At 50.3% G+C, this 22,989-nt stretch overlaps 9 protein-coding genes across 9 annotated transcripts; 5 read left to right on the top strand and 4 right to left on the bottom strand.

Moving 5' to 3' along the window:
- Positions 1 to 151: 151 nt before the first annotated feature.
- Positions 152 to 1,402, bottom strand: J3458_012307 (uncharacterized protein). The gene is made up of 2 exons (XM_007816391.2): positions 933 to 1,402; positions 152 to 860 (listed from the first exon to the last, which is right to left on the bottom strand). The coding sequence occupies exons 1-2, from the start codon at positions 1,086 to 1,088 to the stop codon at positions 375 to 377; spliced, it is 642 nt and encodes a 213-aa protein (XP_007814582.2). The 5' UTR covers positions 1,089 to 1,402; the 3' UTR covers positions 152 to 374.
- A 177-nt stretch (positions 1,403 to 1,579) lies between these two features.
- Positions 1,580 to 3,552, bottom strand: zuo1_1 (Zuotin). Its single transcript, XM_007816390.2, has 2 exons — positions 3,122 to 3,552; positions 1,580 to 3,057 (listed from the first exon to the last, which is right to left on the bottom strand). Exons 1-2 carry the CDS (start codon positions 3,416 to 3,418, stop codon positions 2,014 to 2,016), a joined length of 1,341 nt encoding a protein of 446 aa, XP_007814581.1. The 5' UTR covers positions 3,419 to 3,552; the 3' UTR covers positions 1,580 to 2,013.
- Positions 3,553 to 3,598: 46 nt separating this feature from the next.
- Positions 3,599 to 4,294, top strand: MZM1_1 (Mitochondrial zinc maintenance protein 1, mitochondrial). The gene is made up of 3 exons (XM_066120022.1): positions 3,599 to 3,748; positions 3,802 to 3,984; positions 4,046 to 4,294. The coding sequence occupies exons 1-3, from the start codon at positions 3,694 to 3,696 to the stop codon at positions 4,147 to 4,149; spliced, it is 342 nt and encodes a 113-aa protein (XP_065974968.1). The 5' UTR covers positions 3,599 to 3,693; the 3' UTR covers positions 4,150 to 4,294.
- On the bottom strand, positions 4,295 to 5,660 carry SLT11_1 (Pre-mRNA-splicing factor slt11). The gene is made up of 2 exons (XM_007816388.2): positions 5,437 to 5,660; positions 4,295 to 5,375 (listed from the first exon to the last, which is right to left on the bottom strand). The coding sequence occupies exons 1-2, from the start codon at positions 5,572 to 5,574 to the stop codon at positions 4,383 to 4,385; spliced, it is 1,131 nt and encodes a 376-aa protein (XP_007814579.2). The 5' UTR covers positions 5,575 to 5,660; the 3' UTR covers positions 4,295 to 4,382.
- A 395-nt stretch (positions 5,661 to 6,055) lies between these two features.
- ERG6_1 (Delta(24)-sterol C-methyltransferase) lies at positions 6,056 to 8,130 on the top strand. The gene is made up of 4 exons (XM_007816387.2): positions 6,056 to 6,408; positions 6,470 to 6,504; positions 6,557 to 6,878; positions 6,972 to 8,130. Exons 1-4 carry the CDS (start codon positions 6,202 to 6,204, stop codon positions 7,545 to 7,547), a joined length of 1,140 nt encoding a protein of 379 aa, XP_007814578.2. The 5' UTR covers positions 6,056 to 6,201; the 3' UTR covers positions 7,548 to 8,130.
- Positions 8,131 to 8,895: 765 nt separating this feature from the next.
- On the bottom strand, positions 8,896 to 9,456 carry J3458_012302 (uncharacterized protein; the record flags this gene model as incomplete). Its single annotated transcript, XM_007816386.2, has 1 exon — positions 8,896 to 9,456. The coding sequence occupies one exon, from the start codon at positions 9,454 to 9,456 to the stop codon at positions 8,896 to 8,898; it is 561 nt and encodes a 186-aa protein (XP_007814577.2).
- Positions 9,457 to 9,638: 182 nt separating this feature from the next.
- On the top strand, positions 9,639 to 10,133 carry J3458_012301 (uncharacterized protein; the record flags this gene model as incomplete). Its single annotated transcript, XM_066120021.1, has 1 exon — positions 9,639 to 10,133. One exon carries the CDS (start codon positions 9,639 to 9,641, stop codon positions 10,131 to 10,133), a length of 495 nt encoding a protein of 164 aa, XP_065974967.1.
- A 3,175-nt stretch (positions 10,134 to 13,308) lies between these two features.
- J3458_012300 (uncharacterized protein) lies at positions 13,309 to 14,452 on the top strand (the record flags this gene model as incomplete). Its single annotated transcript, XM_066120020.1, has 3 exons — positions 13,309 to 13,383; positions 13,446 to 13,648; positions 13,708 to 14,452. 3 exons carry the CDS (start codon positions 13,309 to 13,311, stop codon positions 14,450 to 14,452), a joined length of 1,023 nt encoding a protein of 340 aa, XP_065974966.1.
- A 7,398-nt stretch (positions 14,453 to 21,850) lies between these two features.
- Positions 21,851 to 22,576, top strand: J3458_012299 (uncharacterized protein; the record flags this gene model as incomplete). The annotated part of the gene is made up of 1 exon (XM_007816384.2): positions 21,851 to 22,576. One exon carries the CDS (start codon positions 21,851 to 21,853, stop codon positions 22,574 to 22,576), a length of 726 nt encoding a protein of 241 aa, XP_007814575.2.
- Between the last annotated feature and the right edge of the window lie 413 nt (positions 22,577 to 22,989).

Here is a 22,989-nt window from a genome sequence, read left to right as displayed (position 1 = left end):
ATCAACCAGACTCATTCTCATACTTGTGAGATACATGACTGGATGAGCAGCCGAGTCCACTCCTAAGATGATTTACCTCTTACCTATTACCAGTGTTGTGCTTCGCGAGCTTTAGGCCAAACGCTACATTCGAATTTCACCGCCTAGCCTGTTTTCTTGAATCGCAATAGTCAATCACTATCTAGTTACGGAGATGGGTATATTCCAAAAGAGATGAACAAATAGAATACATTTGGCATCGAGCCTCAATGCAACGGCTTGCCCCAAGAAAATAAAACGAATCAGCCTAATGGAACACGCCGAAACCAATTTTGTATCCTTGCATCTCCAGTTTTTGGTCTCCAGCCTCCATGTCATTGGCGTCAAGATAGTAGCTAGCAAGAGGAAGGCTGTTTTGGTGCATCTTTTGCGGCGCGAACTCTTCCTCGTCGTTTCGCGTATATTAAGCCACACACATTGCACAGAGTCCCAGGACCAGCTGGGCCATTTCGCCATTTCGGTGTATGGTCCGTCAAGCATGTCCGGCAGGAGGCAATGTTTCGCTGTCGCTTTGCGGGAATTTGTTGGCCTGGGCTCGAATCTTCGCTCCTCCTTCTCCTGGGGCACGTATTCTTCAGAGGGTGGGGCTGGTGGTGCTGGCTCTGTCCGGGACTAATGGGCTCTTCTTGTATGCTTTCGCTTTCCGTTGGGATCGCATTCTGGTTTCGAAGGGCAAAAATTTTGTCAACGTTGTTGCCTATGTTTTGGGACAGCTCAAGAATCGCGTAAAGGTCATCTTCGCTGACCCTTTCACCGGCCGCCCCATGTTCCTTGGGGAAGTGGCCAATGTGCCACGCTAGGAGTCCAACGTCGAGCTTGATCTGATTGACACGGTCAGTATTGGTGCCATTAGAGTGCAGAGGGCATGAATAATAAAAATAGCGAGTACTTACTGTGTCAAAACTTTCGCCTAGTCTCAGGTCGTTCAACGAAGACTTGACACCAGCCGGCTTGGAAGACCCGTTAAGCGGGGCATCACAGTCTCGCTGGGGACTTCCATGATGGCACAATGCCTGCTCGCCGGCCGTGTTAGAGGCGACAACAGACATGTACGGTCGGGCGACTTAAGGAAGAGAAAAGAAGATATGAGGTCAATTTATCGGTCGAGTATTGCAAGGCAAGCCACCTCGAATTGACACTGGTAACGAGACGGCATGGGGAGTTGTTCAGCAAGGGAGGACTCGGGCAGGGCAGAGGAGCTGGCAGTTTTGGGACTCGCCACGGAGAAAGGGGTAGAGGCGATGTGTTGTAGAATGAAAAGGTCCCAAAGGAAAAAGAAAAGATACCCAGCACGGGAAATAAGCAGATGGGCAGAGCTTTGATGGCAAATGTGGAATTCTGATAATGATGTGAATGGGAAAAGAGAGAAAGGCCCATAGTTTGCGGAGGTGGAGAGGTCCTAATGTCCGATGTCACTGCAAGTCCGGCCAACAGTCCACTTCAGTGCTGACGAAGCACCTATAGTGGGTACCGCTAACTTCGAAGCTTTCCTACGGAGTACGGCAAGAGCCAATGCTGAGTGGCAGGTGGAGATGGGCGGCAGGCAGCATGTTGATGCATGTGTCGCTGAACTTGGGAGTCCCATTGAATCTGCCACCGTCAATGTTGGCACATATCAGACGACCAACTTGCTTCCTTGCCTCTGCCGTCGTCGCTTGCTTCTCGGTAAATATGTAGTTGTCTTAAACCAACCCTAGGTTATAATCTCAATTAACCGATACAGAACCGTGCTGACTAAAAGCAGTGTTGCGGTTTTGAAAGTTAGATAAAAAGATGAAGAAATCAAAAAGAAGAAAAAGTCATCAAGCATAACCAACACATTTTCTGGTGAACAGCAGGTGTCGAACAGAATATTTGTCAACTTTGAATCATCCCCCTTTTGTCTATGCATAAAAGTGACATGTCTAACCCAATCATACGCTACCGTCATACGTCTCTCAGTCATCCTGAAGACAGTGCATCTAGCCCGATATCTTACGCCAGGGTCTTGGCCTCGCCATCCTTGAGCTTGCCAGCATCAACAAGCCTCTTGACCTCGTCGCTCCAAACAGCCTTGATCTTGTCAGCCACAGTCAGACCATTAAGCTTGCCGGCCAAAGCAGCAATCTCATCTGGGTCAATTTTTCCCTGGACAAGCTCGACATCTCCCAAGACGGCATCGATCTGGGCAGCCGACGCATCGCCGCCAGTGGCAAAGTAGTTGGCATCCTTGACGGAACCCTTGAGCACACGCTTGTTCTTCTTGACGGCATTCTTAGCAGCTTCCTTGGCCTTCTTTGCAGACTCGCGGTCGGCTTTGGCAGCAGCCTCGGCCTCAGCCTGGGCCTTCTCTTCGGCTTCTTTCTGGGCTTTGGCGTCCTCAGCGGCCTTCTTCTCGGCAGCCTCTTTTTCCAGACGCTTCTTATTCTTGGCAGCATTGGCTTCCTGTCTAAAGCGCTTGATACGCTCATCACCAGCAGACGCTTCATCCAGTAGCTTGCGGAGACGCGCGTTGTCTTCGGCCTTCTTCTTCTTACGGGCGTTGGCGTTCTTTCTCTCAACATGGCGCTTCTGGTCACGGTTCTCGTTGTCATCGGGGACATCCTCGTCAAGGTACTCGAAGCTGCGCCACGAGTCAAAGTTGTACCAGAAGTTGTAAAAGTCTTCAACATGCTCCTTGGTGGAATCAGCGTTACCAAACGTAGGTACGGGGTGAGTCTTGGAGAATCGGCCCTCAGACTTGAAGACCTTGCTCCAGAGCTTGTAGAAATCACCCTTTTGGAGCTGCTTCTTGGTGGGGGGTTCAACATCGGCTTCCTCGTCGACAGAGTCATACTGGCGGCGCTTGACGGGGTCAAGGAGAACCTCGGTGGCTTTTTGGATACACTTGAAAAATTGGTCGTCTTCAGTACGGCCCTGGGCGGCCTTCTTGTCGGGGTGATGCTTCAGAACCTTCTTGCGGTGGGCCTTCTTGATCTGGTCCTCAGTAGCCTTCCAGCGGTACTTGGAGAGGCCCAAAATCTTGTAGTGATCCTGGGTCTGTTGGATTGACAGGTTAGCCTCGCAATTCGTACTTGACTTGGTCCACAGGGAATATCCATACCTTCCAGTCCTTGGCCTCACGCTGCAGCATCATGGGATCCTCAGCTTCGCTCTCATCGCTCTCATCTCCATCCTCGACCTTCTTGGCGCTCTCCTGGGCCTGGATGCGATCGTCCTCGGAGAAAGTGCGCTTGTGGCGAGCTCGGCGGGCGTGGGCCAGGAAGTGAGGGCCAACAGGCTCAATGCTGCGCTGCACGGCGCCAGACAGTTGCCCAATGGCCTTGAAGTCCTTCTCGGCACTCCATCCTTCAGGAAGAATGGGGAGAGGCAGGTCATTGACCTGCATAACGGTAGCCATTGTGATACTGCACCTGGGTGGTCGGCAATGGATGAGGATAAAGGCTGAGTGAGGGCTCGCACTTTTTTTTTCTCTTCTAGTAGACTTGTCAAGAGTTGGTGGGGTCAATTGCGCTCCAAATCGGCGGGCCCCTGTAGGCACCGGAAGACGGCCGAACCTGGCTCCGCTAGCATTACTGTTGCATCGCCCAGTTGCCTTCATGTTTGGTGCTTTGTATTGGAAGAAGGCATTGCAAATACACACGACAGGGCGCTAAACCTTCGCAGCGTCCGACCATGGCTCTGGTGGCATACAGAAATTTAATGCGCGCAGCACGCATTGCCTTTCAAGGTATGCTAAATACATGTCCTATTTCCAAATTATGCTAACAGAGAGGCTTCAAGGCGACGCCCCAATCCTGGCTGCCGCTCAGCAACGAATTCGCCACGAATTCCGACAGAAGTCCTCTCTCAACTCGTCTGACGCTTCTACTCAAAAAGCTATTCAGCATGCGCAGGAAGTGGCCAACTTTCTGAAAGCCAATGTGGTCCAGGGAAAGCGGATAGAAGGGGGGGAGAATATGTACCGTAGGTTTGCGTAATATGTGAGGACATGAAGAGGATATGCATTAGCTGACCGCGTGCTTAGAGCTTCGAATCCATGAACACACCGAGAGAGGCGACAACGACAGTATAAAGACTGCAGGGAGCGGCACAGTTGGTGGCGGGTGCTGCGGTGGCAACGGAAGCTAAACAGACGTGAAAAGAACGGAAGGCAATACATGCATGTACAATAGTGTATATTTACTCCCTGGTACGACGGTACGCCTGTCATGATACCCGCGCATCCAAAATATATAGAATTATGACACCCGGCCAATTTCAACCAGTTGATCCCTACGGCATCCGCTTTATACTTCTCCAAATTGCCCACAGGTTCCAAACGCCAAACACCACATATGCTGGATCACTGTTGCCGGAGAAACTTAGTCCCCAGCAAGACTCGCGTAGTTGGGGTTATCATCAGCACCCGGGGGGGCAGTGACAGCAGAACTAGGAGGAGGCAGTGCTTGACTAGCCCCGTGGGAGCCAGCCTCGATACCGCCGCGATGTTGGGGCCTTCTAGGGATCCCAACTCGGGCGTCGCGAAGCATTTGCCCTCTCTCCTCCTTATTCATTGTACCGATTGCCTTGGGTTGCCCCCATCGAACTCGTAATGGGCAACCTGCAATAACAGCCCGACCCTGGCAAGCGGCGGCGGCCTTTTCGGCCGCTGCTCGAGTTTCGTAGTTGATAAAAGCGCAATGTGACATATGTGAGCATACTAGGCTCTTGATCTTTCCATGTACCTTGAAGAACTCCCGTAGCTTGAACTCGGGCAAGTCGTCCTCCACACCGGTAATAAAAAGGGACATGATATTCTTGTCATCGGGTGGAAGCCAGTCCTTTTCGCTTGGGGGTAGTTGCGCAGCGCTGGGAAACGCTTGTCGTCCTTTCCCGCCTCGTGGTCTGGCACCTGCCGCCGCTGCAGCCCTACTATCTCGAGTTCGGACAGGACCTGGCCCGCCTTGTCCAGCACCAGTAGCTACGCTGCCACCGTAACTGTTCCCTGCAAGTTCTGATTCATCGACAGCTCGACCTTTTCTGAAATAGGGCTTGCTGTTCGCCAGACGGCGCAGCAGCTCTCGTGCCTTTTCATCCGTTTTCTCGTACTCTTCGAGTCCTGCTTTGCCATCTTCGATGAGCTTTTCGTTGTTCTGGGCAAAGTATTCCCTATTGATGTCGGACTGTGGACCGGGTGCAACCATTTTGAGCGCAGCATCTCGAACAGCGATGGGGAGGCCGAAGGAAAGATCGAGCATACAGCTCTGGCAGCAGTTCTTGAGTCGGGCGCAAGTCAGGCAGATGTTGGTCTTCTTTCGTCGGTTTTGAGCTCGGTCGGCCCCGTTCCAACTAAATACAGTAAATGGTCTTGTGCACTGTAACCGATTAGTATGACGGCTGTCGCAATCAGCATATGTGGAGATGTTTGATACGTACCAATTTGCATTCAGCACCATAGTCTTCCTTCAGCATTTTGACATAGGGATTTTCGGGTAGGCAGTTTTCGCACACTGAGGGGAAATCTGTGCTCTCCCATCCTGATCTATTCAAGTCCTGCTTGATTTGGGGCGGCATGGTGATGTAGTGTCTTGAGAAGCAACAGAGGATGCGCAAGGCAAGATTGATGATGACGGGCTCTGCATCCAAGACCAGAATTCTTCTCGTATCTGCTAGTTACCCGCCATTCAAATCGCGACAGCCAAATTTCTGCTGACCTAACGCTGTGGCGTAATTCACCTTATCGATATCAGGACTTGCCTGACTAAGCATGGTGCTCTTGGCTTCCCGACTCAGCCACTGATGTGGAGTCGGTTCGCTTTCGTATTCGTAATTGTTGTTTGAGACCGCCTTCTGTTTCTGGCAGAAAATGGCCATTGAAAGCAATCGCCAGATCCCTGGGGCAGAATCGATTCCAGGAGAATACGCAGTGGACCAAGATGGTCCAATGAGGGTGCCCCATTTAATCCAATCTTGCCAGGGGCCGCCAAAGGGGCGGCAGAAAGGACAAGGGAAAAGAGGACCTTGAAATTAAATGAACACAGGCATGTGAGGGAACGCAGAAGAGGACCATAAAACCTTCTCTAAGCACTCCCACGATCACTCGTCTCCTTCCACGTCTGTCGTTCTCCTACTCTCCCTTACAAAAGTCTTCTCGACGTCGTCTGTATCATAACATAAAAAAACTCATCACGAACCTTCAACATGGCTGCCAATTCAAATCTCGAGCGCGAAGATCACTCCCGCGATGCAGCCTTCAACAAGGCCATGCACGGCAAGTCTGCCCAGACTCGTGGCGGGATTGCAGCAATGTTTTCCAAGGGTGGCGAGGCCAAGAAGGCGGCTGTTGACGAGTACTTTAAGCACTGGGACAACAAGCCTGCCGAGAACGAGACTGCCGAGGAACGCGCTGTAGGTGTTGTCAAGAATTGCCGACAGAAATAGCGAGACTCGATGGCTAATTCCTGGAAAGGCTAGAACTGCCGAGTACGCTACCTTGACGAGACAGTATGTTTTATTAGCACCCCTCGGCAACAAAATTATGCTCATCAACTGCTAGCTACTACAATCTCGCTACTGATCTGTACGAATACGGCTGGGGCCAGTCTTTCCATTTCTGCCGCTTCTCCCTTGGCGAGCCCTTCTACCAGGCCATTGCCCGACACGAGCACTACCTCGCCCACAGCATTGGTATCAAGGAGGGAATGAAAGTCCTTGACGTTGGTTGCGGTGTTGGGGGCCCGGCCCGCGAGATTGCCAAGTTCACTGGCGCTCATATCACTGGTCTGAACAACAACGACTACCAGATTGACCGTGCTACCCACTACGCTCAGAAGGAGGGTCTGTCCAACCAGCTGGATTTCGTCAAGGGTGACTTTATGGTGAGTGGAACGATTGCGAATGCCGCATTTTTTTTTTTTATTTTCCCATTCGAGGCGGGGATCGTTGAATATGAAGACCTAACAGGCTTGCAGCAAATGTCCTTTGAGGAGAACACTTTTGACGTCGTCTATGCCATCGAGGCTACGGTCCACGCCCCTACCCTCGAGGGTATCTACAGCCAGATTTTCCGCGTCCTCAAACCCGGCGGTATCTTTGGTGTTTACGAGTGGCTCATGACGGATAAGTACGACAACGACAACCTCCACCATCGCGAAATTCGCCTAGGAATCGAGCAGGGTGACGGCATCTCCAACATGTGCAAGGTGTCTGAAGCCCTGGAGGCCATGAAGGCGGCCGGCTTCGAACTCCTACGTGCTGAGGATCTAGCCGACCGCCCTGACCCTCTCCCCTGGTACTGGCCCCTGTCTGGTGAGCTGCGTTACATCCAGACGATTGGAGACATCTTCACCATTGTCCGCATGACGACGTGGGGCCGCACCATTGCCCACAACGTGGCTGGTCTTCTGGAGACTCTGCGTCTGGCTCCTGCGGGCACCAAGAAGACTGCAGACAGTCTGGCTCTTGCTGCTGACTGCCTGGTCGCCGGTGGCCGTGAGAAGCTGTTCACGCCCATGTACCTCATGGTTGGACGCAAGCCTGCCGAGTGAATGCGGGCGGAATGATACAAGAATTGCAAACTTTTGAGTGGGAAGAGGAGAGCGAGTCAAAAACATTGCACACCATGAGTGTGAAGGAGTATACAAGACAAAAGAGTTATCATGGGCGAGACGAGACAACGCACATGCTATCGCCTGCCCGACAGCAGGTTGGCGTCATGAAGGTTTTCCAATATCAATATGTAATACATCATGCGATACACTTGCAACGGCATTCTCCAATTAATTAGGACGTTTCTTGGTTGTTTATTTTTTATATCTATTTTATTGTCTTTTCCCTTTTTATCGGGGCCGCAAACGAATATTTAAACGTCGCGCGTATTGTCGACGTGACTCCTACAAAAGTCACATCAAGTATCTTACCCACTGCTGGAGGCAACATGGTTCTGTGTGTGCGTGCTGCTACCCTGTATGCGTGAGCAGCAAAAGGGACCGCACTTGACGTACTACAACTTCTGCAAATTTAAATTTATTGGAACAAAGCATGTGTATTTTTCGTGGGGCGGAAAGCGTCCGTTTGTCTGCCTCGATAATACACCATACCACCTTTCCCATTTTTGAGTCAACCGAGCAGCACCAGACCCAATCCGAGGCCGCAGACGTGGCTCGCCTTTATATGGCCCGTGCCTGCTTTGTGTATGATCAATGATATCAATCCCACAAATCTGGTAATTCTACAATGTCCCTAGTCAAATGCAACTACGCAGTCACGAAGCGACAGTGTTTCAATTCCAATTGAACACAGTCGGTCTAAATATCTCGTTTGCAAACAGCTATTAGTCCTCTCATCCAACTCTCCGTTATCCGCCATGAAGAAACCGATGAGCTCCTGTATGCCGGGTACATCGGCTCCGAGCATCGCTGGGATGACTTGCGGCGCAGTACGGCTATGTGTACATGTCACATCACTCCCGGTCCCTCATATTTCGTCGCACCGGTCTCCTGGGAAATTATCAATTACACCATGTCGATTTCCGCAGTGGCCTGGCTTCGTCGCCGGTTGCAAGGTATTGTGTAACGAACCGTCTCGGAGAATAGGCCTGATCGATTCCGTACCTGGTTTGATGCGCTTGATGGAGTTGCCCTTTGGATTTGGTCTATTCTTGTCCCGGAGAGAGGAGTTCCCCTCGTTGAAGTCATTGTTGAATTGCTCAGCATCAGATCATATTCTCTCCTTTTCGAGGGTCACGATTTTTGCATCAATTGTCGCTTTTTGAACAATGAGGCTTCTCAACGCTTTGACACTTCAGCTCGAGCTGTTCCCAGAGCCGGTCCCGGAGGACATACCCTATGCTATTTAATCACACATCTGGGCCGATGATGAGGTGTTTTTTGCAATCTAAGGCTGGATTTGCCAAGATTCGCGCGGCGTGCGGTATATTTGGGTAGATACTTGTTGCATCGATAAATCATCCAGCGCCAAGCTCTCGGAGGCGATCAATTCCATGTTTCGCTGGTATAAGAAATCTACTGTGTGCTTGGTTTCCTGTCCGACCTGCCAAAGGATAGTCAAGAAACGGACCTGTCTGCCCTTGGGAGTTGCAGATGGTGAACGAGGGGATGGACTTTGCAGGAGCTCATTGCTCCAACCAATCTCATCTTCTTTGATGAAGGCTGGAACAGCATTGGAAGCAAGCTTGATCTGTGTGGTACCATTGAGTCCATTACAGGCATCAGCCGATGGGTTTTGGACGGGAGCAGCCCAATATCGTCTATTCCTCTTGCGAAGCGAATGTCCTGGGCAGCTGCGCGGGACACGACGCGGATCGAAGACAAGGCATACTGCCTCCTCGGCATCTTCGACGTCAACATTCCAATGATGCATGGCGAGGGCTCGAGGGCCTTTATTCGACTGCAGGAAGAAATCCTCGGCAAGACCATGGACGTCTCCATTTTTCATGGCAAGCCAGCGACAACGCAAACAAATATCGGGGCATTCCCGCTGAATCTCTTGCCGAGTTTCGCAATTGTGGCTTTATCGAGCCAAGCGATGACCAGTTTTGTTTCCGGGACGATATAAGCTTGACTAGCAGAGGAGTCAAGATCCAGACCGCACTCCAGTACGTAGGCGATGGCACATATATGATGGATTTGCACTGCTACGACGAGACCACACATGCTCTTGCGTTGAGGCGCCTTGGAATCTATCTCCGACGAGCCATGGACGCCTACTATTGGTTCCGATCGGAGCAAACCGCACCCGGCGAAGTCGTCTCATCAAAAGGAGTCGCTCGTCCCATCTTCCTCGTGTCAACGGCAGACGACGACGCTGCCGCGTTTCTGGAAACCGACAAGAATAGCCGCAAGATTTTCATCGAGTTCCCCTCGTCCAGGCCCTCCTACAGGCTGCACAGCGTCCGAGTCCCTGAGACGTACTGGAATGCTCACGGAGCAGTACTTCTCGATTCGCGGACTCTCCAGCTTCACGTGCTTTGTACGCTTCTCCATCACGTCGATTGTCTCGCCGCCGTATGGAATAACCACAGAGGAGACCACGGCATTTATCCTTGTTTGTGCTTCGACCACCGGGCCGGACTTCCGTATCAGCCTCTACGCGCAGACTGGCCTTCAGAGTAGTGGAAAGCCAGGGGAATTCATAGATCCGTTCACTGACATTGATCAGTACGGTCCGTTGGGAGATGCCTTCAGTCTATCTATACTACGGCCTGGGGAGAGAGAAAACCGAAGGGTATCAATGATCTACAAAGACCGCCGCCACAACTACACGGTGTTGGTGGGCCTGTCTACAAAACAGACACGCTCGTCTTTTGTAAACGTCGGTGTAGAGCAGCAGGATACGGATGAGATTTTTGGCCTTGCCTTAGTCTCAAGGGGTGCGGACTTTCATCGTCGTCATAGAGAGGATATCTCTGCTGTTTAAGGGCTTCCCGGGCTGAGGAAGTTGCTGTTTGGAACTATTGGAGCCGTCATGTTGAGCCATCGTCCCAGCTGCCATGGAGAGTATCCGGGCCTAGCATATTGTATCCATCCCCGCCGTGAATGGTAGACAGTGGTTTCAGCTTGTTTCGCAAACCAGCTGTCTCTCATATCTTGTCTGGTGAGAATAGATTCCTGGACTAGGTTTGATGAAGCTGAGACTCTGGATCTATCAGCGTCGAGATGTGGGATTCTACAGATTTAGCATGGAATATACTAGCACCGATGACGTATAAAGACCTGTTAATTCAATGGTATCCTTGCTTCTGCCTCTTTTCTCTCTCAGCGAGCTGGTGATTTTCAGTGTGACTGACTGCACAAGCCATGCCAGAGCGTCACTTTCTTGTTGATACAGCCAAATATTCGTATTTTCCGAGTGGCCATTTATTTATTCCGAGTCCTTTAGAGCCTGTCGCTAGTTTCACTGCTGCAGCCCATTCATATAGCCGGTAAACTTGAGGATCGATCTGCCTGATCTTCGCTCTACAAACCTAGAGAACAAGTCAGAATACTAGCCAAGTACAGAGCCTGGGCCGCGGTTTGTCCAACATATAGGTCCAGTACAGTTGTTTCATACAAAGCCGAGGAAAAAAGGACCGCAAGCTCGAGGAATCATGGTCACTGCGTGGCAACGTAGGCGAGATGAGATTACTTTACACACACCGGACCTGTCTGGCGCGGAAGCTGCGGACCCGACGGAGCCGGATTCACAGCCTCGGGGGATATGCCTCGTTCTCGCGTACTTCGGTCTAAGGAATGGCCTATTAAAGCCCGTACTCGGTTCCAGCTCGTTCTGACTTTACCGCCTCTATCGTAACAGCCCGGAGGGAATGGATGAGTACGGCCACGGCACGAGCCATTAGGTCGGTTGTGCTGCTAGATGCGTCCCTTTGATGCATCCCGGTCGACTATTTCATCATGGAGAATAAATCTAAACGATCATTGAATAATTACCAATGCTAAATAAAACGTGAATCTATTTTCTGGCCGTAGAATGCCCCTCTTCTTTGAGCATCTTGCTTGTCTTGGCACGCCTTGTTGCCCAGAAGCTTGCACGTTTGGAGAAATGACTCGGCGCTCAATCGTGCCGGTTGGCCGTCTCCGTTAGCAGATTTTCGTATGTCCTGCACTGTGCTTTCTTGTGCAGAATTGTGCAGAACCCGCTTCGGGCTCTGATGAGGTTTTCGAAATACGGCCCATCCCCCTCGCCTTCCTCTGTCTCCCTCCCAGCTCTCCAAGCCTACCAGGTACTTCTATGTACTGACGGCTCCATCATTTGCTTCATTTTCCTTGTGACCAATAGAACTGCTAAGTTGTAACCCAAATACTTGTTGGGGTATGACCAAGGCGCTGTTTGCCGCTCCTTCTCTTGTATAGATGTGAAAGGCTGCTGGTCGACCAGACACCCAGAAGTTCACTATTCTACTGAAATTGACAGTGTACTGGGGGCTCTGGTGACACAACCATGTATAGTAGGAAAGGATCGCCCTGCCATCTGAATTGTGTGAAATGACGAGCCTCATTATCTCTTATGCTCTAGGTCGTGCCCACCAGACTCGTGTCTCGCAACATTTCAAGGCACCCACCAGCCGCATAAACAGAGGCGCAGACACCTCTGTACAGCATCTTGAAACCTTGATACGGGCCTTTGCCATCTAAGCGTGTGCCTTGTCTAATGAAAACCTTGGACAGAGCGACAGGATCAAGCAAGCGACCCCCGTCAATGGACCCCTCAAATATCGCCAAGTGTGAGAAAGGTGTCTATATGCGAGACAGTCAGTTGAAATGTACCGTGATTGGTGGTATCCAGGTTGCAAATATACAAGCTGCCAGGAATAATCATTAACAGGAGGGATAACAAGCTTCAAGCATTTTGACTCGAGTCTCAGCTCGAACGTTGTTTCCACAGCGCTACAGGCAGCACCCTAAGCCAGGTGCCAAGGGGGAAAGCAATCGTCTCGTCCAAGAAGTCGTACGACTGCTCATTCGAGTCAGCTAGGTCAGTCACAACCAAACAATACAGACGCCAGGAACCATCTGATTAGCTGCCCGGCAGCCAAAAGCGGCCGACCAGTAGAATTAAAACAAGAAACTCCTTCTACTCCTCAAACAGGAAAGTAAATGAAGGGATGGAGAGGGGATTATGCCTCACTCCTCTCTGGACTGTATTTAACACGATTATGGGGAACTTTACATTATGCATAAGCACCTCAGGGTTGCTTTGCGAAGGGTTACTGCACAACTGAGTCGCCAACGAGCAAGGCGAAGGGGTTCGCGGTTTAAGCTTCTGAGGCATATTACTATCGAGTTTCAGAATATACTGCTACCGCAAAGGGCCCGGCCCATCGTGCTGGGAATCACAGTTTTAAAATGAACACCGATTGACGATGGCTGTTTCAACTGTTTTACATACGGCCCACCATGCACAATGCAAAGCTTGTGACCTCTTGATGCTGCCTCGCGCAAAGCAGATGTATAAAATGTCGTGGTTACGCTCTCCCCATAGAATACTTTCGAGCTCCATACCGGACTATCTGATCGTGGTCTAACAGTCTCTCCCTTTGTTTTTTTTCTTCTCCCGTTGAAATGGCGCCCAACAAAGCTGTCGCGGCTGCAGTCGCGATATTAGCTGCCCAAACAGCGAGTGCGAGGCCCGTCGACGTTGAGGCAAAAGTAGTTGGAGGATCCCAAGCCAACCAGGCTGACTGGCCTTGAATCGTTTCTCTACGACGTGAGGGGCCCGGAGGAGTTCAGCATACCTGCGGCGGATCGCTGGTGGCACCCGACACTGTTGTCACAGCCGCCCATTGTAGTAATGGTAGCCCTGCTAGCAGTTTCTCAGTCCTCGCTGGGTCAAATGTGGGTTTTCCCCTTTGGTACAGCTCGTCGTGTAACAGGGCAATTCGTGCTAGTATCTCTAGTGCATATACGTGGATACTGATACTGTTTTAGGACCGCAAAAGCAATCAGGCGACTGTCGTTGGCGTAGCTAGGATTGTGAACCACCCGGGCTTTAACCAGCGCACGCTGGATAACGATGTTTCTATTTGGACACTGTCAAAGCCGATCCAAGAAAGTGCCACGATTAGATTTGCCAAGTTGCCGGGGCAGGGCGAGGACCCAGCACCTTCAACTGCAGTCCAGGTAGCTGGTTGGTATGTATAATCCAGAAGTATTTCATCTCTACTGAGCGAATTTCTGACGACTGGGTTAGGGGAGCTACAAAGGACCCAAACCCTCCGCAAGGTAATCCGCCTCCAGGCTTTCCGCCTCAAGGTAATCCGCCTCCGGGATTTCCGCCTCAAGACTTTCCACCACAAGGCTTTCCACCACAAGGTTTTCCTCCACAAGGCTTTCCGCCTGGAATTATCCCACGAGATGCCCCACAAGAGCCTTCCCCAAAACTATGGTTGCCCGAGGGCTTTGACCCGTCTTTTCCGGGGTTGCCTGGTAGTGGCCCTCAAGGTCCTCCCACTGGAGGTCCTGGACTCCCAGGTCAAGACCCCAACGCCCCGGTTGGTCAAGGTCCTAATTTTCCCAGTGGCCAAGATCCCGGGTTCCCCCAGCCGCCCCAAGATCCTCAGGGTCCCAACAACGAGGAGACACTTGCGCCTCAACTCCTGCGAGAAGCTGCGCTCGAGGTCATCGACCGCAATGTATGCCATGAGGCATACCTATCTTCGCCATCGCGAATTTCGCAAAATATGATTTGCGCAGGTGTAAGCGGAGCGGCCAAGGATTCTTGCTATGGAGATAGTGGCGGTCCCCTTGTTGATGCCAACTCCAAAACATTGGTTGGTATAGTATCGTTTGGTCTTGGATGTGCAAATCCGGCTGCTCCTGGCGTTTACACCAAAGTCAGCAGCTATCTTGACTTTATTAACAACCCAAGCGGCGGCGGCAACCAGCCCCCAAACGACTTTCCCAACACTATTCCGGGAGGCTGGCCGTTCTCCTAGCTATTTGCTTAGTTATCCCAAGTTTTGTTGATCGGCTAGCTAGATATTCTATCATACATACTTATAAAGACTCTGTCGAACAGAATTTCAAGACCGTACATAATGGGCGCTTTTTGTTTACCCATGGTCATCTCGTGCAGGTCTAGCTAGGCACAAGACGTGACCATCGCGCAAAGTGTGTTGTGTGGTTTGTGTGTTGGTTGAGGGCCAATTGAGCCTTGATGAAGGAGACAAAGGCCAGAAAATCAACTTGAAGAGATTCGAGGGGACTTGTACAAGGCTGGGGTGGGCTGGCGGCTTTATAGGCGACGCAAAAGCAGCAAGAATGTTGGTGGAACTGCAAACCCCATACAGAAGCGGATCGACAAAGCCAGGCAGATCTGCGACCCTCGGCACTTTCTTCGGACACTGGAATGCGGAAATTATTCCAGCAACGGCGCAACACGGCGCAACTACAGACGAGGTGATTGGACAAGCTCCGCAACCCGGCCCGCCCGCTCCGGCAGCCCGGCGCCCCGGCCACTTCCGGGAAGACCCGTGAAGAAAGCCTGCAAAGATGTATGGTATGAATGTATTGCCTCGTTGAGCGCAAGGTGTGCAAAGCCTTGCCGCTGACGATACCGCAGTCCGTGGTACTTGACGCAAATGAAATCACGGGCATGACAATATCTGGAAATGAGAATCAAAGCGATGCAGGCCATTGGCCGAGCCTATATTCAGACGGACAAGTCCAGACAATAATAACCTGAGCAGTCCTGAATCCTTCAACCCACCGCTGCAGGTCTGCCCTGCTCCTAGTATTTCTTTGCGTATTATTAGCATTCGGCCGGCAAGATTCTCCCGGGTGGCAGATACTTACGCAGGTGCCATAATTAGGGTTATGGCGACTGATACATGGGCACCCGGGTGCCCAAATAGACTAGCGCACCCAGGTGCCCAAATTATGTCAGCACTCCTCTAGCGCTGGGACAGACCCGCAAGACCCGGCTGGAAGATCATTTCAACTAGTTACTCTCTCCAGTTTAATCTACAACTTGACAACAATGCAATCCTCCGTCGCGCTATTCGCTGAGTGCAAAGCTTGTTGCTCATTACTGTCTACCTCTATTCTCTTCCATATTTCTTTCATTCCTCTTCTCTTGTTAGCCAAAGGATGATCACCCATCTCCCGAGCGACCTGGGCTTCAATCCGCTCATCTTCCTGGTTGCTCCAGTCTAGATACGCCATCATTTCCTCTTTCGTCCATTCTCTGGACCCTGTCGCAGTGACGCGATGCTTCGACATTTGTTTGTAGTCCAAGCACCACTCGTAACTCCGCTTGTCGTATCTTTGTGGGAGCCCCATCGCTTTGCGATATTGCTGGTTGGTCTTGATGCTGCCAGCAGGTTGCGCAGCGTACCACGCATTTCTAGCAGCTACATATCTCTCATAAATGGCACCCGGGGAATCGTACCGCGGCTCTTCCAAGGTGACACCAGACAAAGACTGGACTTGCTCAACCGTTGGCCCTTCAACGGTCAACATTGGCGGACTGCCGGGCGCGTTGTTTGATGTGGCAAGCGACCCCAAGTCAGTCGACGTATTAAATCTCATGAGAGGAGATGAACGGATGGGTGGCATGCGTGCTGCAAAGGAAGAGGGTTGATCAATCTCTGCCAAGGCATCCGCCACTGCATTTGAACATTGCGACTGCTGGGTCGTTGGCACGATTTCCGGGGGGGCCTTAGAGACACCCGCAGGAGCCATTTCCGCCGTGGCACCTGAAAATGTGACTGAACTTCGAGCTTCCGGCAGAGGTACTACCGGCGACCCCTTGAACTTCAGCGGACAGGACCTCGAGGTCATAATGTGGCCTACCACGTGGCATGCGCTGCAAGTGGGAGCCTTTCTGTTACCCTGGATTCTCTCGAAACCGGATGGTTCGCGTCTTGTGCTCGTTAAGGGTTGAGTCCTATTTAGTTGGTTTGCAGCCCGGCGAGGTTCCAGAACAGGTTTTGGCAGTGCCACCCCTCGCTTTAAGTGCCAATGTGGGTGAAAATGCTCTAACAGAAGACCCTGAGCTTCTTCTTCCAGCTTCTCGAGGGTGTGGGAGCACGGCAACCCATGTGACGAAGTGAAAGTCTGACTACATAGAATCTGACGTGGCTCTTGTAGACATAACTGCCGTTGCCCCTGGACTTTGCGCAAAGCATCATGCGAAACCCTACCTCGTACTGCTTCGAACATGAGCCCGGATACATCTAGAGGTGTGCGTAACTGTTGCGAAGCTCGAATATGTTTAAGTTCCTTGAGTTGGTTTGCGATGGCATGCTTCATGGCTTGCCAAACGTCGAAAAGGTCCAAATTCGATTTCTTAATGTGTGCTTTCATCAGTGAATGGATACCCTCGGCCCTGGGAACGTTCCATTAGCGTCTTGTCAATTGCATATAGTATAAGCCACCTGCCTCGAGGTGGCCACATTGCCGAAATGCAAGTGCATATCCACCCATGCTTTAATGATCATCTCTTTGTACGGCTCGAGCCAATACATCTTGATATACCCTACACACTCTGGATATTTTTCGCCATACTTCAGTTCAAACTTGGCCAGGCGCTCGTCAAATATCTTTTCACTTGGTGAAGCAACAATCGAGTGCCAGGAGGTGTAGAATTCTTCCCATGTGTCATTTTCTGCCCGCTCTGAGGTTTCGTTTTCTTTCTGCACAAAAAAGGGCCGGCAGCGCTGGAGGACCGCTTTGTTGACATGCCAGAGGCAGAGGAGCGCTTTGGTCGTTGGAAACCAATGTGCAGCAGCGTTCATTGCAGCTAGGCATCGATCAGTCAAGACAACTGACGGAAGTTCACGCTGGTAAAGTGACCTGAGATGTTGTAACGCCCAAGAGTAATCCTCTTCCGATTCACCGGATAGAAATGCAAATGCGATACAGAACGACCGCTGGCTAGAATCTACTCCGACCATGTCGAGTAGCGGCATACCGTGTTTATTCGTCTTGTAGGTACAATCCAGCAATAATACGTCCGGGTTGCATTGTAAATACGCCACAGAGTCAGGATGGGCAAAGAAGATAGCCGTCAGTCGATTGTCTACATCCAAGCGGACGCGACACCAAAAGCCCTCGTTATCTAATTGGTCGACTAGGGCTTGAATGCTGCTCTGGCCTTCGCGAAGATCTCTCCTGGTTGCCGCAATCCGGTTGTATATATCCCGCTGAGTTGCAAGTGTTTCTGAGTGGTTATGGAGGTAGGTCCTTATTTCTCGAGGGGCAGTTCCAGACTTCACGAGTTTGGAGACGATCGCCGCATCTTTTCCCACAAGCTTGCGGTGGGCAGGGTGTGCAGAAGGATCATCGCTGGGCGCGTGATTATGTTTAGCACATTCGATGTCTGGTCGATGGCTCAAGACCCATGTACTACCATCTAGCGATTGCTTGGCTAGAACTGAAAACTTGCAGCCAGTTCTTCGGCTCGAAGTGCGTCGCACTCGATCAGTAGAAGGGCTTGGAGGAGGTTTATTCCTATCACAAGCGAATATTACTCTGACTCTGCCATTTGGTGTCTTGAGGGATTTCCCTGTTGTAAATGCGTACCCTCGAGGTTTCGCCCAAGAATTGATAGCATCAAGTAAGGACTCGCGTGATTCATATGTGCCTTCGGGTGGAAGAACGTCGTCAGGGAATGCTGCCTGATCCATGTTTCATCAATCTGATTGGCGCTGCAATGTGCAGTGGCTGCAGGAACATGCTGGGGCACAGGTTCTGTCCCAGCGCTAGAGGAGTGCTGACATAATTTGGGCACCTGGGTGCGCTAGTCTATTTGGGCACCCGGGTGCCCATGTATCAGTCGCCTTAGGGTTATGTATGACACATGCCAGATAGCAGCACCGGCCGGGGGGACCTATGTTTGATTTGCAAACGGCTCCTGCCAGAAGACAAGATTTATTCTCATCGTCATCCCACGGATCCCATCGAGTGTATGGGAGCGCCGCCGCCGCCGCTAGCCGGATTAAACAAGACAAAAGGGCAATTGAAACCTTCATGGTGCAGAGGGACCTGATGCAGCATGTGCGATGGATCTAAGGGTGGAGCGAAGAGACGAAAGCCCAAAGGCAACGAACAAAGGTGTGGCGAAGGATGAAAATGCGGGAAAAGCAGAAGAGGCCGTGTCTGCCGTGACGTCGGGCGACTCCCAAGAATATATACCTAGTCTGCCGTGGCGAAGTTTGGACGGAGACAAGCCCCCGTGTCATCTAGAGGGTGGCACAGCTCTGTAGGAACCGACTTTTCGCGTGGTAGCTTGTGCTACTTATATTTAATATAGACGCTTGGTTGATTGGGCTGGGACAAGGTGGATCGGGGTTCATGTGGCCATGATGGTTGGTGCTAGGGGGAGTTGGGCGTGTGTTGAGAGTCTGTTGCTCCGTCCCTTGTCTAGAAGTCATATATCAATTATAGCGGGAAGCTCTCATCTCCTCGTGACTTTTGGAAATTCGGTTGGAATTTCATTGATGGAAGTTGAAAATAAAGTTTGGGCCAAAACAAATCGAGCCGGAAAACTAAAAGTAGGGATGAAAGTTCAGGTCGGGCGTAGAATTAAAGTTGGTTAGAGAGATGACATTGGCTTAAGAGGGGCCAAGACTCCGACTATGATTGCTTTAATAAACTTTCAAAGAGGGAAGTGCGCAGGTGCCGACCTTGGACTCTTACAGAATTAGGCAAGCAGCTCACAAAGCTAGTTCAGGTGCCGTCATTGCTCACTAACTATAGAACTTATCAGTTAACCATATAAAAAGAACGTGACAAGGAATACATATCGGGCCATCGCGCACACTCCCACTTAGCTTTACAGTGACGCCTTTCGTCAAACTATCCACCACTTAGTCTGATATGCTTTGTTTTTGTGTAAAAACATGGTTCGAGGTTCGACTCCAGACGAGCGAAGCAACCACCTCTAAAAAGTCTAACTGTCCAGGCCTGACCATTTTGGCTAGCACCATCCAGTCTGGCAAGTTAAACCAGGTCTAACTTGACACTTGGCTAAAATTGACACTGACCGTCTCCACCTATTCTCTGCTAGGCCTCACCTTGACGGTCTATATTAGTGCTCCCCTATATGGCTAGACCCAACTTGGAGAAGAGATGGTCATGTCAATTAAGATTCAAATATGTAATACGGCTTGAGAAATCAATCTGTTTCGAGGATTGGGCCTGGAAAATTCATCCAAATGACAGAAAATATCGACATGAAAATGCAAGGTATTTGCTCTTTCTTCCCAATACACTACTGGTCTAGCGCTACATATGTAACAGTTTATTACCTGCAGGTAGGAAAAGTCTGTCCGTTGCATATAGATACATATATAATCCGGAGGCGCTGTTCTCTTCACCGAATCAGGTGGGACCTGCTGCCGTTTTTGGCGTTAACACCAGATGTCAGTTGTATCTATTGTCAGTTGTGGTGTTGCGGGTTTGATCAGCGGCACTGGGCATGGCCTGCACTTGATGCTTGGGCGGCAGTATTGTAAAAGTCGTTGAGTCTGGTCTGGGAGGATACTCTTTTTAAAAAAGACATAATAGGTAGTGCCATGGTATAGCCGAGATGCTGTCTGTCAACTAGTCAAGTCTGCCAAGAATGGACTTGCGTATGTGGTATGTGTCACTTACATTCCGCCGCCAAGCAAAAACAGGGATGTGAAACGCGCGCCTTGCTCTTGGCCTTTGTTAATCAGACACACAAATCAAAGTCTAAAAATACCCCGAGCTAAAAAGGAAAAATGACGTCAGCACAGGTGTCAGCGTCGCGTTCGTTTTGAGCAGGGGAAACTAGGTGCCAGGGTTGCAAGCTAGGAGCCGCGCACTTTTAACCCAGACAACGTCAACCACTGACAGTTATCAAGGTGGCAGAGTGGTGACAGTTTATTTTGACGTTCGATTTCCCCATGCTTTAGGTGATGGGATATCAAACAAGGGCGGCCGTGTAGTCTGTCCTCCTCGTGAATGAAAAGAAGAAACTCTATCGAATTATCTTGACTATGGAGAGAGGCACTTTTGGGTCTCGCATGGTCTGTCGGGCGGAATAACGTGTCTGAAGCGAACTCAGCCCTACTTCAAGTGAGACAGCTCTCCGCCTCACCTGGTTCAGAACACAACAGAATAAGCTAATGTGCAATATAAGCCTAGTAATTTGGTCACCAGTAACCTGACGGGGTGCTCATCGGCATTATGGGCAGGGGGCTTTTTGCTAACAATACACAGTATATACAGATGTAGCTTATAGAAGGTGCCTCTCTATTTCTATTAGAAATCTGCTCACCATGTTTCAGCGATCAAAATTGGAGGCATACGAATGCAATGCCAAACTATCCGTTTCTCAATACGTTGACGGCGCCAAATATTCTATACTGATTAGAGCCAAGGCATGATCGACGCAAGAATCGCCACCAAAGCCCGCTATATAGAACCGTCAAAAGTTCGATACCAGGTCCATAGTTCCATGGCCACGGTAGCTGCTATCGGCGTTGGCATTTGTTTGAATAACCCACCCGTTACCCGCATTATCCTGGCAAAGCCGTCAATAGTTCCTTTGTTTCATGTGTTGGGACCGTGGGGTTCTCGCCGATCGACTTCGGCTTTCATGACATAACCTACTGAACACGACTCATTCGGATGTACATCCCTCGTCTGAGAACGCCGCCGAAGCTTTCCGTTTATGGAAAAATGAGTACTTTTACTATTGCAGGAATCTAACGGTAATAGTTGTATCGATCGGGGCACAACTGCCGGTAAGCTCTGAGGAGCCTTGATGTCGTTAACGACATGGTACCGATCACTTAATCAGATGGAACTATGTCTTTTTTCGGTTCAGCGTCACCCATACTCTAATTTCTGTTACACGCTAGGGGCTCTAGTTAGCTTGTGCTTTGAGCCACCCAAGTAGGCGAAAGACACGAGTCAAATACTACAGTTCAATCTCCATTTCACACTGCGACTTTACTTAAATTCGATTCATGGAATACAATAACAACAAGGCTCGGTTAGCAATAGGCTTTGAGAGCGAGTACTTCCAAGCATGGCTTAGTATCTCATAGGCTTCATGCAGACTAAGTGCGGATCCTTGGCTCGCGATGCGCTCACTTTACGCAACCTGTAATATCTGAGACAGCATAAACGTGTCTATTCTGCGTATCATAATTCGAAATAAAGGAGAAAACCAGGAACGATGTGGATCATGAGTCGGCTTTCCAGCATGCTCGTGAAAATCTTATAAGGCGACTACCTGCAGACTCGATTCTGGAGACAGCTCTTCATGACACCTTTTAACACCTCCACAGCGCCAAGGTTTTAAATCTTTTCTTCTTGCTATTGTCTTCCCCTGAAAACGTCAACTCAAGTCTGCCAAAATGAAGTTGACTGCCGTCATTGCTGGTGCCTCTATTCCCTCTGTGGCGTATGCCAACATTGGCGTCAACTGGAAATTCCCCAACGCTCCCAAGACTGCGCTCAAGGACGTGACTTTTCCAATCAACATGGCCAATGCCAAACACGAAGCAGGCTACTTTTTCGCTCAGCAATTCAAGATCAATGGCGCAACAAAGATCGCATATACTGGCCTTCAGCCTCGTCCGGATAAGAACGGGCAGAGCATTGTCCGCGCTGTTTTTAGCTCATTCGAAGCCGGGACTACGACTACTCACCCCAACTGCCGTGACAAGGCCGACGGCGGACCTGGAGTGAGCTGTACTCTCGAGATCCCTGGAGACTACGCCAATACGTTCGACCTCACCATAGAGTATGTCAGTGGCACGACTTGGCGCGGCACTCTGACTGATACTGTCACCGGCAAAAGTGATGAAATTGGTATCTGGACTATGCCAGTAAAGACTGGAAATATTCAGGCAAAATATAGCGGGTTTGTTGAGTATTTCCCATGGAATCGAAATTTAAAGCCAGGCCCAGATTGTTCGAAATCGGTCAAGACCGAAGCCACGTTTTATGACCCCAAGTCCAAGACGGGCGGTGCTGGAGTCCTTGACAAGCCTTACGACTATGGACATTGCAATAAGCAGGCGAATTTCAAGCAGACAAAGGTTCGGGGGGGATATACTGTCAACTATGGGATAAACTAGCTTTTAAAGCTCTCCATGTGCAGTCGGAATTGTGTTGCTTCCCCGAATAACAGAATACCTCGATTGTTGGATGTAGGAGGGGTCGCATTATTCTCACCTACAATCGACACTAGATTTTTTAAGTTGGGCGCGAGGGTTTAAAGATTTGCTTGTGACATAGCTTACTTTATGTGTAGCACATAGGTTTAGAATATAGCCGTTTCTTGCTGCTTATGCATTTTAACATGTTTCAAAATTCTCGCAACTCACTAATTTGACGGCGTATCTGTAGTCACTATATATATTCCTAAACTACTAGTGCTTACTGCTCACTGCCTACAGTCAAGACCGCTGAAGGCAGTCCGATTGTTATCCGATGTTGTGGCGAGCACGGCGCCGCGATTCTATATGTACATATGTGGTCAGATGTCTTA

The sequence above is a fragment of the Metarhizium acridum genome, assembly GCF_019434415.1.
Source record: "Metarhizium acridum strain ARSEF 324 chromosome Unknown scaffold_255, whole genome shotgun sequence".
NCBI lineage: Eukaryota > Fungi > Ascomycota > Sordariomycetes > Hypocreales > Clavicipitaceae > Metarhizium > Metarhizium acridum.
The sequence above is the reverse complement of the archived record's forward strand: the minus strand, read 5'-3'. Positions and strand labels throughout refer to the sequence as shown.

Bases quoted from the DNA above. Each gene is read 5' to 3' on its own strand.
- ERG6_1 (XM_007816387.2), top strand. From the start codon at position 6,202: ATGGCTGCCAATTCAAATCTCGAGCGCGAAGATCACTCCCGCGATGCA. The intron at 6,505-6,556 runs GTATGTTTTATT...ATCAACTGCTAG, and splicing joins TACGCTACCTTGACGAGACA to CTACTACAATCTCGCTACTG. The intron at 6,879-6,971 runs GTGAGTGGAACG...ACAGGCTTGCAG, and splicing joins TCGTCAAGGGTGACTTTATG to CAAATGTCCTTTGAGGAGAA.
- J3458_012307 (XM_007816391.2), bottom strand. From the start codon at position 1,088: ATGTCTGTTGTCGCCTCTAACACGGCCGGCGAGCAGGCATTGTGCCAT. The intron at 861-932 runs GTAAGTACTCGC...CGTGTCAATCAG, and splicing joins TAGGCGAAAGTTTTGACACA to ATCAAGCTCGACGTTGGACT.
- SLT11_1 (XM_007816388.2), bottom strand. From the start codon at position 5,574: ATGCCGCCCCAAATCAAGCAGGACTTGAATAGATCAGGATGGGAGAGC. The intron at 5,376-5,436 runs GTACGTATCAAA...AATCGGTTACAG, and splicing joins ATGGTGCTGAATGCAAATTG to TGCACAAGACCATTTACTGT.
- MZM1_1 (XM_066120022.1), top strand. From the start codon at position 3,694: ATGGCTCTGGTGGCATACAGAAATTTAATGCGCGCAGCACGCATTGCC. The intron at 3,749-3,801 runs GTATGCTAAATA...AGAGGCTTCAAG, and splicing joins AGCACGCATTGCCTTTCAAG to GCGACGCCCCAATCCTGGCT. The intron at 3,985-4,045 runs GTAGGTTTGCGT...CCGCGTGCTTAG, and splicing joins AGGGGGGGAGAATATGTACC to AGCTTCGAATCCATGAACAC.
- zuo1_1 (XM_007816390.2), bottom strand. From the start codon at position 3,418: ATGGCTACCGTTATGCAGGTCAATGACCTGCCTCTCCCCATTCTTCCT. The intron at 3,058-3,121 runs GTATGGATATTC...TCAATCCAACAG, and splicing joins GTGAGGCCAAGGACTGGAAG to ACCCAGGATCACTACAAGAT.